Source organism: Macrotis lagotis, chromosome 7, assembly GCF_037893015.1.
Source record: "Macrotis lagotis isolate mMagLag1 chromosome 7, bilby.v1.9.chrom.fasta, whole genome shotgun sequence".
NCBI lineage: Eukaryota > Metazoa > Chordata > Mammalia > Peramelemorphia > Peramelidae > Macrotis > Macrotis lagotis.
In genome coordinates, this window is record NC_133664.1 from 215,491,784 (window position 1) to 215,504,972 (window position 13,189).

General features: G+C 36.5%; 1 protein-coding gene across 1 annotated transcript in view; it reads left to right on the forward strand.

The window, feature by feature from the left end:
• Positions 1 to 13,189, forward strand: part of SLC2A13 (solute carrier family 2 member 13) — a 222,416-nt gene that overhangs the window by 191,381 nt on the left and 17,846 nt on the right. Inside the window, exons 7-9 of the mRNA XM_074194836.1 lie at positions 4,947 to 5,072; positions 10,776 to 10,897; positions 11,025 to 11,177. Coding sequence (XP_074050937.1) covers positions 4,947 to 5,072; positions 10,776 to 10,897; positions 11,025 to 11,177 — 401 coding nt within the window. The remainder of the gene's footprint in view (positions 1 to 4,946; positions 5,073 to 10,775; positions 10,898 to 11,024; positions 11,178 to 13,189) is intronic.

Here is a 13,189-nt window from a genome sequence, read left to right on the forward strand (position 1 = left end):
TGCATTTGTTTGTTCAGGGAAGAGGTCTGAGCTGTAATGTGACTCTGGGTTTCTCCTACCAGAGGATCCCAGGGATGGTGTCCATGTCCGCAGCTCTCCTGCTCCAGAACTCTCCCACCAGCCCAGTCCACAAGCTCCCAGGGAACAGCACCAACACCAGTGCCTCTGCTCCCTAGTTGGGGTGGAGGATGCTTCTGCCCTAGTGCATGGTAGGAGATAATAGTTTGGGTGGCCCTTGCCTCTAGCATCTTCCTAGCACCTGCTGTGGCCTGTCTATGTGTCTTTATATATATATTTTTTTGTTTTTGTTTTGTTTTTGGTTGAAATGAGGGGAGAGCCTGGGGTGTGATTTTTATGAATTTTTTTATTATTTATGGACACTTTACATCTCTGATCCCTTCCTTTTTGATACTTCAGATACTATCCTCAACCTCAACCCCTTCCAAGGTTATCCTCCACATCAAGATCCCAAATTGTGTTGGTGTTGTAAGCAATGATGGGCCTTTATTTTAGTATGTAATACATTGTTCTTTTTCCTCAGTTCTAGATAGATATATTTTTTGAGTAAAGTATGTGATCTAAAGAATATAATATAGACTGGATGGGTGAGTGGGAATTCAAGAATGGTTGACTTCCACTCTCAATTCTTACCTGGTCTTTTTCTCTGGTGCCTTCTCCCAATTTGGATGATGGCAGTAGCTATGGTGTTGAGAGTTGGTTGGCCTTGGTCTGGGATTCTGGAGCAAGGGGACTTTCCTGGGACTGTAGATGGAAGCACAGTCTAGAGCTGTTTCCTTATATGAGAGCAGAAAAATCCCATGGAGCCAGCCCCAAGGACTCTGGGGACTCCCTTTCCTACCACCACCCTGCTGGTTGGGGTTGGTAGATCTTTCCAAACTGCCTTTATTCTTACTCTCTTAGGACAGCTGTTCCTCCCTGTCTCCTACCTGCCCCACAACTCCATCTGGATGGGTCTCTGCCTTCTTACCCCCTTGATAACCCTCCCACCCCCCAACTCCCTGTTGCCCACTACTATAACTTGAGTGGTGAGAGTGGGCACTTCCTGCCTTTTTGTAGTTGCCTTTCTCTGTATCTGTTACTGATATTTTGGATAAAAATAAAAAGCTTTCTCAAAAAAAATTCAAAACAAAACAAAACAAAAAAAGACTGATCATCACCCCTATGTTGCTGTTAGGGTGTACAGTGTTTTTCTGGTTCCGCTCATCTCACTCAGCATCAGTTCATGCAAATCCTTCCAGGCTTGCCTGAATTCCCATCTCTCCTGGTTTCTAATAGAACAATAGTGTTCCATGACATACATATACCCCAGTTTGTTAAGCCATTCCCCAATTGAAGGACATTACATAATTTTCAATTAAACCCTATGATCTTAATGTAGAAACTGCTAAATCTTGTGTTATCCTGAGTGTAGGTCCACAATATATGAATGATTTCTTCCAGGCTGCTTATAATAGTTTCTCTTTGTCTTGGGAGTTCTCAAATTTGTCTATAAAATTCCCAGTAGTTTTCATTTTAGAATCTCTTTCAGGAGGTGATTGTTGGATTCTTTCAATTTCTGTTTTACCCTCTGCTTCTAGGATATCAGGGCAGTTTTTTTGGAGGAATTTCTTGAAAAAAATGGAATCAGGGGGTCTTTATTTGGTCATGACTTTCAATTAGTCCAATGATTTTAAAATTATCTCTTCTGGATCTGTTTTCCAAGTCAGTTATTGTTCCAAATGAAGTATTTTACATTTATTTTTGTCTAGGTTTTCATTCTTTTGGTTGTGTTTTATTGTTACTTGATTTCTCATAAAGTTATTTCTTCCCTTAACTCCATTCTATATTTTAAGGAATTATTTTCTTCAGAGAACTTTTGTGTCTCCTTTTCCATTCTGATTTTTAAGGCATTCTTTTTACTGGCCTCTTGGACTGTTTTTTTCCATTGGACCCAAACTGGTCTTTAATGATATTATTTTCAGGAAGCTAGGTGACACAGTGGATAGATTACCGACCCTGAAGTCAGGAGGACCTGAGTTCAAATGTGACCTCAGACACTTAATTACTCAGCTGTATGATCTTGGGCAAGTCACTTAATCCTATTGCCTTAAATTTAAAAAAAAATTTAAAAAGATGTTATTATCATCAGTATTTTTTGTATCTCCTTCTCCAAGCTGCTGACTTGGTTGTCATTATTTCCCCACATTGCTCTCATTTCTCTTCCCAATTTTTCATCCACCTTCTTTACTTGATTTTTAAAATCACTTTTGAGCTCTTCCATAGCCTAAGACAAATTCATATTTTTCTTCGAGGTTTATATTCCAAAGGTTTGACTTTGTTATGTTCCAAATATGTATTTTGATCCTCCAGGATCAAAATAAATGTCTAAGGTTGGATTGTTTTTCTTCTATTTTTTATTTATATTCCCAGCCTAAAACTTGATTTTATCTCTTTTTTTTTTTTAAAGTGGGGCTCTGCTTCCAGGTGGAGGCACATTCCCAAGCTTTTGAGAGTTTTTCAGCTGTTTTCAAGGACCTTCAAATTCTCAATTCCTCCTTATGAAAGGTTCTGACCACTCTCCTGGCTTGTGCTTTAATCTGTGAGTGACCACAAGCATTCCCTTCTGCCCTGGAAATGTAAAGAGGATCTCTGCTATGCCACAAATATTAAGCTCTGTTATGCTTCTGCTCCTTTTCCTGAGATTGGGACCCAAGACTGCGACCTGGATCAGAAAATGGGCAAAGCAACAGAAACCTGCCTCAGGGACAGTAAGGAGACTGCCTGCAATCTCCCTAACACCCCCAATCACTCTAGTGCAGCAGAGCTTTTCTGCTGAATTTCCCAATTGTCCTTAACAATCCCTCAGATGAGAGGTCTGGAAATGCCACTGCTGACATGGAGCCAAGTGCACCCAGTGAACTAAGAGCCCAGCAGTTTGTTCCTGGATGGCTGGATCTAGTTTACTTGGACTGTGGATCCTTTCTTATCCCCATGTAACAGACCACAGATCTTCCAAATTGCCTTGGCCTGGAAAATTGTTTCACTAAAGTTTTTTGGGGGTTCTGCCACTCTAGAATTTGGTTAGAGTCACTATTTAAAGAAATTTGGAGTGATTTGGGGGAGAATTTGTGGTGGTACCTGCCTTTACTCCATCATCTTGTCTGTGCCTCCATTTTTTTTTAATTTTTAAAAAAAAAATTCCAATTGTATGTAAAGATAATTTTCAGAATTCATTTTTGTAAGATTTTAAGTTCCCTTCCCTCTTCCCTCTTCCCTCTCTCCTCTCCAGGATAGCAAAATCTAGTTTATATATGTATAATGATGTCAAATATATTTCCATCCTAGGCATGTTTTAAAACAAGAATAAGAAAAAAAGGGAAAAATCAACAAGAATGTATAAAAAATTAAAAATGAAACTAGTATGTTTTGGTCCTATGTTCAAACTCCATAATTCTTTCTTTGGATGGAGAAGATATTTTCCATCACATAATTTTTGAAATTGTCTCTGGTCACTGTTTTGTTACAAGTTGTCTACCATAGTTGATAATCACCCAATGTTGTTATTGTGTATAATGTTCTTTGGTTCTGCACTCACTCAACATCAGTTCATGCAAGTCTAGAAAGAATATTCCGGTCTGTTTCTGATTTCTTACAGAACAATAGTATTCCATCACATTCATATACCACAACTTATTCAGTCATTCCCCAGTTGATGCTCAGTCTCCCAGTTTCCATTTTTTTTACTACCACAAAAAGAATTTCAATAAAGTGGGGGTCTATTCCTTTTTTTATAGTATTACTGAATCAAAAGTTATGATAGTTTTACAGCCCTTGAGCATAGGTCCAAACTGCTTTTCCACCAACAATGCATTAATTAGAATTTTATTTCATTAATAAATATATTCTAAAACCAAAGGATATCTTTCTTTGGATGATGTTCCCTCCTAGTATCCTGGATATAGTTAGTAACAGATAAGTAAAACTTTAGAATAGGAAGTGACAAAGGACAGGTAAGATTGTTGATCCTTTTTGGCTGTGGTTTTCTTTCACAAGCCTATGTGTAAAGCTTTCCTATATACATATAATAACCACACATCTCCTAAATGCAGGGAAACATTTATGACCATTAAAATCATTAGTCTTTTTGTCTCCTGACTTCAACTAAAAAGGGCAAATGTATTAGTACTTCCAATATAAATACATTAGTGCCAAAAAGGATGACAGAATGGAAAGTGCTATATTTGAAGTTAGAGGACATGGGTTCAAATCTGCCACTTACTACTTGTTAGATCTTGGGCAAATTACTTATACTTCACTAAAGATGTCAGTTTTTTCATTTATAAACTGAAAAAGTTGGACTAGATATCTGCTAGGGTATCTTCCATTTCAAAATCTATGAACAATAATCTATGGAAACTAACACTTCCATCATTATATTTAATAGCTAGCATTTATAAAACACTTTAAGTTTATAAGAGCTATAATAATATTGTTTCTTTTGATCTCCATAATTATTAGCTTCTACAAAATAATTAAATAAATTTATACCTCAGACAAAACCTGTATCCCCAAATATTAATAGCATGACTTAGAAGATGCATAATATATAATTATCTATTTAGTTTTGTTCATATACTTATCTATATTAGTTTTGTGCAACTGAGACAAATGCATCAGATTAATTCTGTTTTCCCCTATTTTTCTAATTGACCTAAAATAATTCTCAATGCCAGATATTAAAGTTTAAATGTAAATGAAGTGTTCATTATAGCAGATGATATAAAAAGATTTCTCTCCTTGAATTTAATATCCTTACAAGAGTGAAAAAAGAGATAACAATAGGGTAGGAGGGAAGAGAGGTGAAGTTTCATAGACACATTTAGGTAATTGTTTCCCATTATTTACCTATAGGAAAGAATAACAGGACCTATACTCTTCTTTTACAGTTCCTGTGAAGGATGCATGCTTGATCCAGACTGTGGATTCTGCTATAAGATGAATAAATCAGATGTGGTCAACTCCTCATGTGTTCCAGTCAATAAAGCATCAGCAAATGAAGCTGCCTGGGGCAGGTATATAAGCTGTTAATTACCATCAAATTTCCATGCCTTTTAATGTTTAAGCAGAACTGCTTTTCAGATTCTTGATTGTGGTTGTATTCACTTTGGCTCTTGAAGAATACTAGTTGAACTATATATTTTATTGTTTTTGGAATTTGATTGCTAGGTGGCTGTCAAATACTGCAGGGTAGGAAGAAAGCAATACAGTCTACCTTTCTCTCATAATTCTACTTCAGAAAAGATGGACAAAAAAATACTAGACTGAGTAGTTATGAGGAAATACAAAGAGGTTCCAGTGTGACTTTTTTCCTAGTCTAAAGTAGAATCTATCTTCAGTCTATGGGTGTATAACCAGGGCAGTGACTATTAATAGGAGTGAGTCTGTGGCATTTCAGCTTATAAGAGAGTAAGTAAACTAGGTTTACAGCTCTGTCACTCTGATCCTAGGGTAGGATGTTGGATTCAGTCCACAAACCTGGACTGAAAGCAGTAGTTGAATAGCAAAGGAGGGGACTATAGAGTAGGAGTTGTGAAACCTGAAACTGTAAAAATCTTAAAAATAAAATGACAGAAAATACAGGTTAGACATTTAAATTTTATTCTCTAAGATCTTAATTCTGACCTATGGGTGATGCTCACTGAGGTAGTGAACAGACCTGAACTGGCAAAGAGTGGATCTTTAAATGCAAAAAACCTGACCAAGAAAGCTGCACAATATTAAGTTGTCCAAACTGCTCTTCAAAGACTATCTTCCTTGTACAGTGCTGTCTGATCTCTTCTTGTCTCTTTCTTGCAGGACAAGTTTCCAAGCATTCTGATCATTGTCCTCTTGAGTTTGTAATTAATATGGAGGGAGATACCTAGGAGTCTTAATTTCTTATTAAGTTGTTGGGTTACTGATATGTGAAGATTGAGTACCCTCTAAATAAATCAGTCTTTTTACAAGAACCATAGTTCTGATAATCTTAGTACACTCAGCAGAGTGAACCTATTCAACCTTCTGAACTGATAGAACCTCCTCATTAGTTGACAGAGAGTGTAGCTATCAATTGTTTTACTGGAGCTTCAAGCAGGGGAAAATCTGCATTTGGGTTGCTCAAACACAGACCAAGGTTAGAAGTCTGCAAGGCTTAAATTAGGATAGCAGTTATCAGACTGTATACTGTCAGACTTATTTTTGTTGTTATTGTTCAATCATTTTTTAGTCAGTCTGACCCCATTACTAATTTTCTTAGCAAACAGGATAGAATGGTTCACCATTCCCTTCTCCAGCTCATTTCTATTTTACCCTCTGTTTCTAGGATCTCAAGGTAATTTTTCTGTATTATTTCTTGAAAAATGAAGTCTAGGCTCTTTTCCTGGTCATGACTTTAAGGTAGTCCAATAATTTTTAAATTATTGCTTATGGATCTGTTTTTCGAGGTCAGTTGTTTTTCCAATGAGGTATTTCACATTTTCTTCTAATTTTTGGCTTTTTTGAAAGAGTTTAATTTCTTCCTGATTTCTTGCAAAGTCATCAGCTTCCTTTACTTCCATTCTGCATTTTAAGGAGTTATTTTCTTCAGAGTTTTTTTATCTCCCTTTCCAGCTGGCCAATTCTGCTTTTAAAGGCATTCTTCTCCTCATTTGCCTTTTATTTTGCTTTTTTTCCATTTGGCCAAACTGGTTTTTAACATATTATTTCCTTCAGCATTTTTTTTGTATTTCTTTCACCAAGCTGCTGATTTGGTTTTTAAGATTTTTCTGCATCACTCTCATTTCTCCTCCCAATTTTCCCTTAATTGCTTTTCAAAGTCTTTTTTTTTTTTTGAGCTCATTCATAGTCTGGCCCCATTTTCTAATTCTCTTGGAGGTTTTGGATACAGAAGTGTCAATTTTGTTGTCATCTGAGTATGTGTTTTGATCTTCCATGGGACTAAAGTATTTTCTATGATCAGATTCTTCTTTTTCTGTTGTTTACTCATTTCCTCAGTCCAAGATAATTTTCAGCACTTCCAAGGCTTTGGGATTTTTTTGCGTGGGGACACCCCACTGAGATCTTTATTCCTCCAAGGTCTTATGCTCTCTTGCCTATGTTTTGATATGTAGATGACCACAGCATTCCCCTCTGCCCTGGAGCTGTAAGGAGAGGCCCTGTTCTGCTAACTTAGTGTGGAAGCCCAAACTGCAACCTGGAACTGAGTGTGGACAAACAGCAGAGTCCTGCCCCCAGGGAGAGAAGAGAAATTTCCAGATTCTCACTGCAGGTTCTGCGGTTGATGCTCCTCATTCCACACTCAGTGGAATCTGTTTGCTAAGAAAATTACTAATGGGGTCAGACTGACTAAAAAATGATTGAATAACAACAAAAATAAGCCTGACAGTATACAGTCTGATAACTGCTATCCTAATTTAAGCCTTGCAGACTTCTAACCTTGGTCTGTGTTTGAGCAACACAAATGCAGATTTTCCCCTGCAGAATTCTCTCACCCCCCTTCAAGCTGTTCGCAGGCTGCACTGCAGATTGGGCTTTTTCCAACTCTTGGTGCTGGTGAAACACACCTTTCCCACAGAACTTCTAAGTTATCTTAGACTGGGAAAATGTATCACTCAGTCTTTCTGTGGGTTCTGCCCCTCTAAATTTTGGCTAGAATCATAATTTGAGAGCTTTTGGAGTTTTGGGCAGAAGGAGATCCTGGGAAATGCTGCCTTCATGCTGCCATCTTGGCTCTGCCCCCTCCCAATTGTATTTTTAAAGGGTTTGTGTTCTTCTGTCATTCTTTGTTCTAATATGTTAATTTTCTCTTGCAAAAATGTTCATTTGCTCTTGAGTTTCTTTTCCCAATTTTTCCATATTATTTTTAAACTCTTTTTTGATCTCTTCTAAGAAATCTTTCTGGACTAGAGACAATTCATAATCTTCTCTGAAGCTTGTTACTTCTGTCCTCCTTTTCTGAGCTTGTGTCTTTGTCTCCAAGGTAACAATTAATAGACCCTGCTTTCTGCTGGCCTTTCTTCATTTTGGGCCCTTTCCCTGGGGTCTTGTGTAGGGGAGGGGCTGGTTTTCAGGCCTTTGTTTTTGAGATACCTAGAGACCTTGCTCACTGGAGTTAGGAACTCCTCTGGGGGTGCTCAGTGGACCCTCAGGCAAGGAACCAGAAACTTTCTCTGGATAATGAGTATTGGAGATTTCAGTGGCCTATTCTGTGGCCTGTGACCGGATCTGGGCTGTCTTCTTAATCTGGGCTGGAAATGTCAGAGATTCACTCTGTGTAATCAGCCCTGGGGAAAACCTGCTATCCACACCCGGGCCTTGGGGCAAAGCACAAACACCTGGAGCTGTTTCTGTGTTTGTGCTGAAGAAATTCAGACCCTCCCACAGGAAAAAGGGGGGACTCCACTGTTAATATGATGACTTGCTGCCAGGCTTTTCAGACCAGCCAAGCAGGGTGTCTGGGAAAGCACGCTGGAGGTTCTCTGCTCTCTGTTCTGGGCACACCCACACTTCCTTGTAACAGACTTGCTGAGAGGTATTCTCCTCTTCTGTGGATTCTATTGATCCAAAATCTCTTAAGAGACTTGATTCATATTGGTTCTGAGGGAAAGCCAGGAGAGCTTAAAACAGTAAATGGCCTCTCTCTTTCTTTCTTGGTCTAATTAATTCAAATCGCCTACCATGGCTTTCTGTAGAGTGTGTGTGTTATGGCCAGAGTTCCTGCTCTAAGGTTTAGACCACTGAAAAGTCTAAACATGATGGACAAAATTACTGTCACTCAATGAGGGGAGGTGATTTGGCAAGCAGTGTTTTTGCAAAGTGTAAGGGATATCCCAAGATAATTTTTAGGCATGAACCTTCAAAGTTTCTTGTGTTTCTGCTCCAGAGGTATGTGGAGACTGATGGGGTGAGGGCTTTAAAGACTAGAGTTCAAAAGTATTCATTTATCTTCTTTCCCTTGTGTGTTTACTTATAATAACATTTCTCATCTGGTACATATTTTGAGGAGTGTGGGAGAGTTAAAAAGTGGTTTTAAGAAACTGGACATTCCTCTATTTTGCATTTTATGTAATCCAGAAATTTTGCTTAACATTTTTATCAATGACTTGGATAAAGTTTTAGTGGATTACAAGTTCAATATGATTCAGCAATTTGATTAAGTAGTTAAAAAAATCATTAGCATCAAGAGAGGCATAGATTCCAGGAATAAGACAATCCCTCTATATTCTTTCATATCAATGAAATAAATTCTATCAAGAATTTATCTAGAGTATTGTATTCTATTCCACCACCATTTAAAAAAAAACATTGATGGTGTAGAGAGGTTCTAGAGGAAGGCAAGGGAGTGTATTATATTGAGTCCATATTAGATGAGTATAGATTGAAGGACCAAGCTATATTTAGAATTGATAATGTATTTGAAAGGTAATATGTGGAAAAGAGATTAAAATTTCTCTATAAGACCCCCAGATAATAGAACCAGGAAAATGGGTAGAATCTGTAAAGAGATGTATTTAGGTTTGATGAGAGAGAAACTTTTATAACAATCAAAGTTTCTTCAAAGTAGAAAAGACTTCCTTGTAAAGCAGAAGTTTATTCTTTCTTGCAGATTTTCAAGAAGAGGCTTGAAGCTTTTGGAAGCATACTTTTTGGGGCATGTTATAGTGGAATTTCTTTGGGTTTGAACCTCTTGAGATGTTAAATCCTTTATAAATCAATTTACTCTAATTCAAATTCCAAACTAGGAGTTATGCTAGGGTCCTCAGTCTTCTTCATCCCAAAACCATTTTCAAAGTTGTGTAGATTCAATAGAATCTCTCACATCACTCCTTTTGTTCACTAATATGGCCTAAATCTTATGTCATGCTGTTGTTATCTCTCTTACCTGAATTATAATAATAACCTTCTAATTGGTGCCATTCCCTCAGTTTTCTCTTTTCAACACAAATAGATATGTGATATTCTCAAAACATAGACCTGACCATGTCATTCCCTTTCTCAAAATCCTCCAATAGCTCACTATTACATCTACAATAAAATGCATACTCTTTTCAGATCTCTTCATGCACTTTACATCTCAAAGTGTTAGATTTCCCACATCTCACACACTGCCACCCCACCTCACATGCCTGGAATGCAATTCTTTTTTTCATCTATGCCTCTTCCCTCAAAGAATTAATAAATTCATGAATTAATAAATGAATTAATAAAATTCTTCTTAATGAATTAATAAAATTCTCCCAGGTTCTAGCACCTTCTTTCTTTTTATTGTCTAATTCATTTTCTTCCAATAGAATGTAAACTATTTGAGGCAAGGTTCTGTCTTGTTATCTATTTTTGAAAACTCAAAGTTAAGTGACAAGCACATGTTGTTCAGTCATTTGGTCATGTCTAACTCTTCATTATCATAGCACACTGGTTCCTTCTGTCCTCCACTATCTCTTGAAGTCTTTTCATGTTCATGTTCTTTGTTTCTATTACATTATCTAACCATCTTATCCTCTACTTCAGTATTTGATCTTCCAGTGAATAGTCTGTTGATTTCTTTTAAGTATTGACCAATGTGACCTCCTTGCTAAGCAAGAATTCTCAAATGTCTTCTACAGCACCATAGTTCAAAAGTGGTGCTAAGCTTTCCTTTTATTCCATCTTTATTTCATAATAAATTGATTTGTCCATGCTGAAATTGTCAACTCTTTACCTAAAATACTTAATTAACTTTTTTTTACAATTTTTTTCAGGTGTACTAATGAAACCAAATTTAAAGTAGAAGAGTTATATTGGGCTTACAATTTCTGCCCATCTCCATATTCCTGGACTGCACTTCTAGGTCTTATTTTATATCTGGTTTTCTTCGCACCTGGTAAATAAATGATTCCTTTTTATATAAGTACTAACTTGAAAAAAAGAAAATTTTGAATATGCAAGCTACTACTTATCAAGGTTTTTTAACTTCATATTTATTAAAGTTTATATTTTGCATTTCTGAGGAATGGGACCAATGCCTTGGACAGTGAATTCTGAAATCTATCCACTTTGGGCAAGAAGTACAGGAAATGCATGTTCATCTGGAACAAATTGGATTTTCAATGTTCTAGTTTCATTGACCTTTCTACATACAGCAGAATATCTTACATATTATGGTAAGAGTTTATTTTCTTCTTCTAGATTAAGATTCTTTATTTCATAATTGTTACAACCAGTAATTGAAGATATTGATAGCAAAAGTTAAATTTATATAAGACTTTAAAGTAATTAAGGTCTTTATTTTAAGTATTTCATTTGAAACTTTATATTATCTTATGGCATAGATAATATGAACACCATTTTATGGATGAGAAAACTGTTCAGAGAATTTAGGTAAATTATCCCTTTATTTCAATTAATAATTACTAAGCTAAGATGTTCTTCCCACTATATGCCACATTTATAATAATAATAATTAGTAGTAGTAGTAGTATAAAAATTCCATGTACTCTTTGTTTTCAAAAGATCTTATAAAGCTACCTGCACATGAGATTAGAAGAGAACTACAGAGGACTATGAATTAGTTAAATAACAGGGAGAAATTCTGTGATTCTAAAACTGAATTAGATAATTTAAAGGTTCTTTCTTATTCTATTTCTTTGAATTCCATAGGGAAATATTTCAAATATGTCTTTAGAAATGTTGCTATACTTGATCAAAAATATATAAATTTATGGAAGAGAGAAGTTACAAAGAAAAATATATATATGTGTGTGTGTGTGTGTGTGTCTTTCATTAGTTTTCTTTACATATGAGTTTGTAAACTAAACCAAGAATATGAAAATATTGTAAAAATTATAGCCATCTATTCATAGGTATAGAGTTGGAAGGCATTTCAGTCCATCAAATCTAAGCCACACCTGAGTAAAAATAGTTTTCAGAACTGCAACAACTTTCTTCTTCTCTTTTTCTCCTCCTCCTCCTTCTCCTCCTCCTCTTCTTTTTCTTCCTTCTTTTCCTCCTCCTCTTACTTACTCAACATTTCCATATTGTATATTCATATATATGTGTAAATATATAACATATAAAATATACACATATATCCTAGAATTATATACCAATATACCAGGTACTGTGCTGAGGATCTCATGGTACATAGAATTCTAGCGGTCAAACAGACTTGAATATTTTATGACTTCCATTGAGGATAGTTTCTTTGGATAGGTGTGTGGTGATTTTTTTTCCTTTTAATCAGCCTAAATTTGTATCTTTGCAACTTCTCATCAATATTCCTAGTCCTGACCATTGGTGTCTACCAAAACAATTGTAACCCCTCTTCCTTACAACACCTTTTCAAATACTTAAAGATAGGCACAATGTGTCTTCTAAGTCCTCTCTTCTCCAAGCTAAACATCTCTAGTTTTTCTCAATGGACACTCTCTAATTTATCAGTGTCCTTCCTAAAATGTATTCTTCAGTCTTGAAGAAGACCATGACATCAGGAAGGTGATGCCATGACAAACATGTAAATTGGATTTGAGTAATGGGATGCTGTGCTAAGTCACCAGTCTCACTTTCTTCTCCAGAACTCTCTGGATCTGTGGGGCTAGGTGGAGCAGTGGATAGAGCACTGGCCCTGGAGTCAGGAGTACCTGAGTTCAAATCCCACCTCAGACACTTAATAATTACCTAGTTGTGTGGCCTTGGGCAAGCCACTTAACCCCATTGCCTTGCAAAAAAAAAAACCTAAAAAAAAAAGAACTCTCTGGATTCAGAGGTCAGTATGAATTTGGATGCCTGGAGATGACCCTGGATGTGAAGCAATTATGGTTAAGTTAGGGTTAAATTAATTAGGATCTCACAGCTAGTTGTCAAGTGTCTGAAACTGATTTGGAACTCCTGTCCTCCTGATTCCAAGGCCAATGCTCTAACCATTGTACAACTCCAAATGTGGTCTGAATCAGACAGAACGAAGGAAGACTATCATCTACCTAACAAACTTTCTAACCTGGGCCCTATGCTTCTCTTAATGTAGCCCAAGATTACATTAGACATTCTATGTGGAGCTTGGAATATACTAAAGCACTCGGGATTTTTTTAAAACAAATTGCTGACTACCAAGAACTCAGTCATTAAACTTTTAAGCACCCACTATGTGCTAAACACTGTGTTAAATGCTAGAAATATG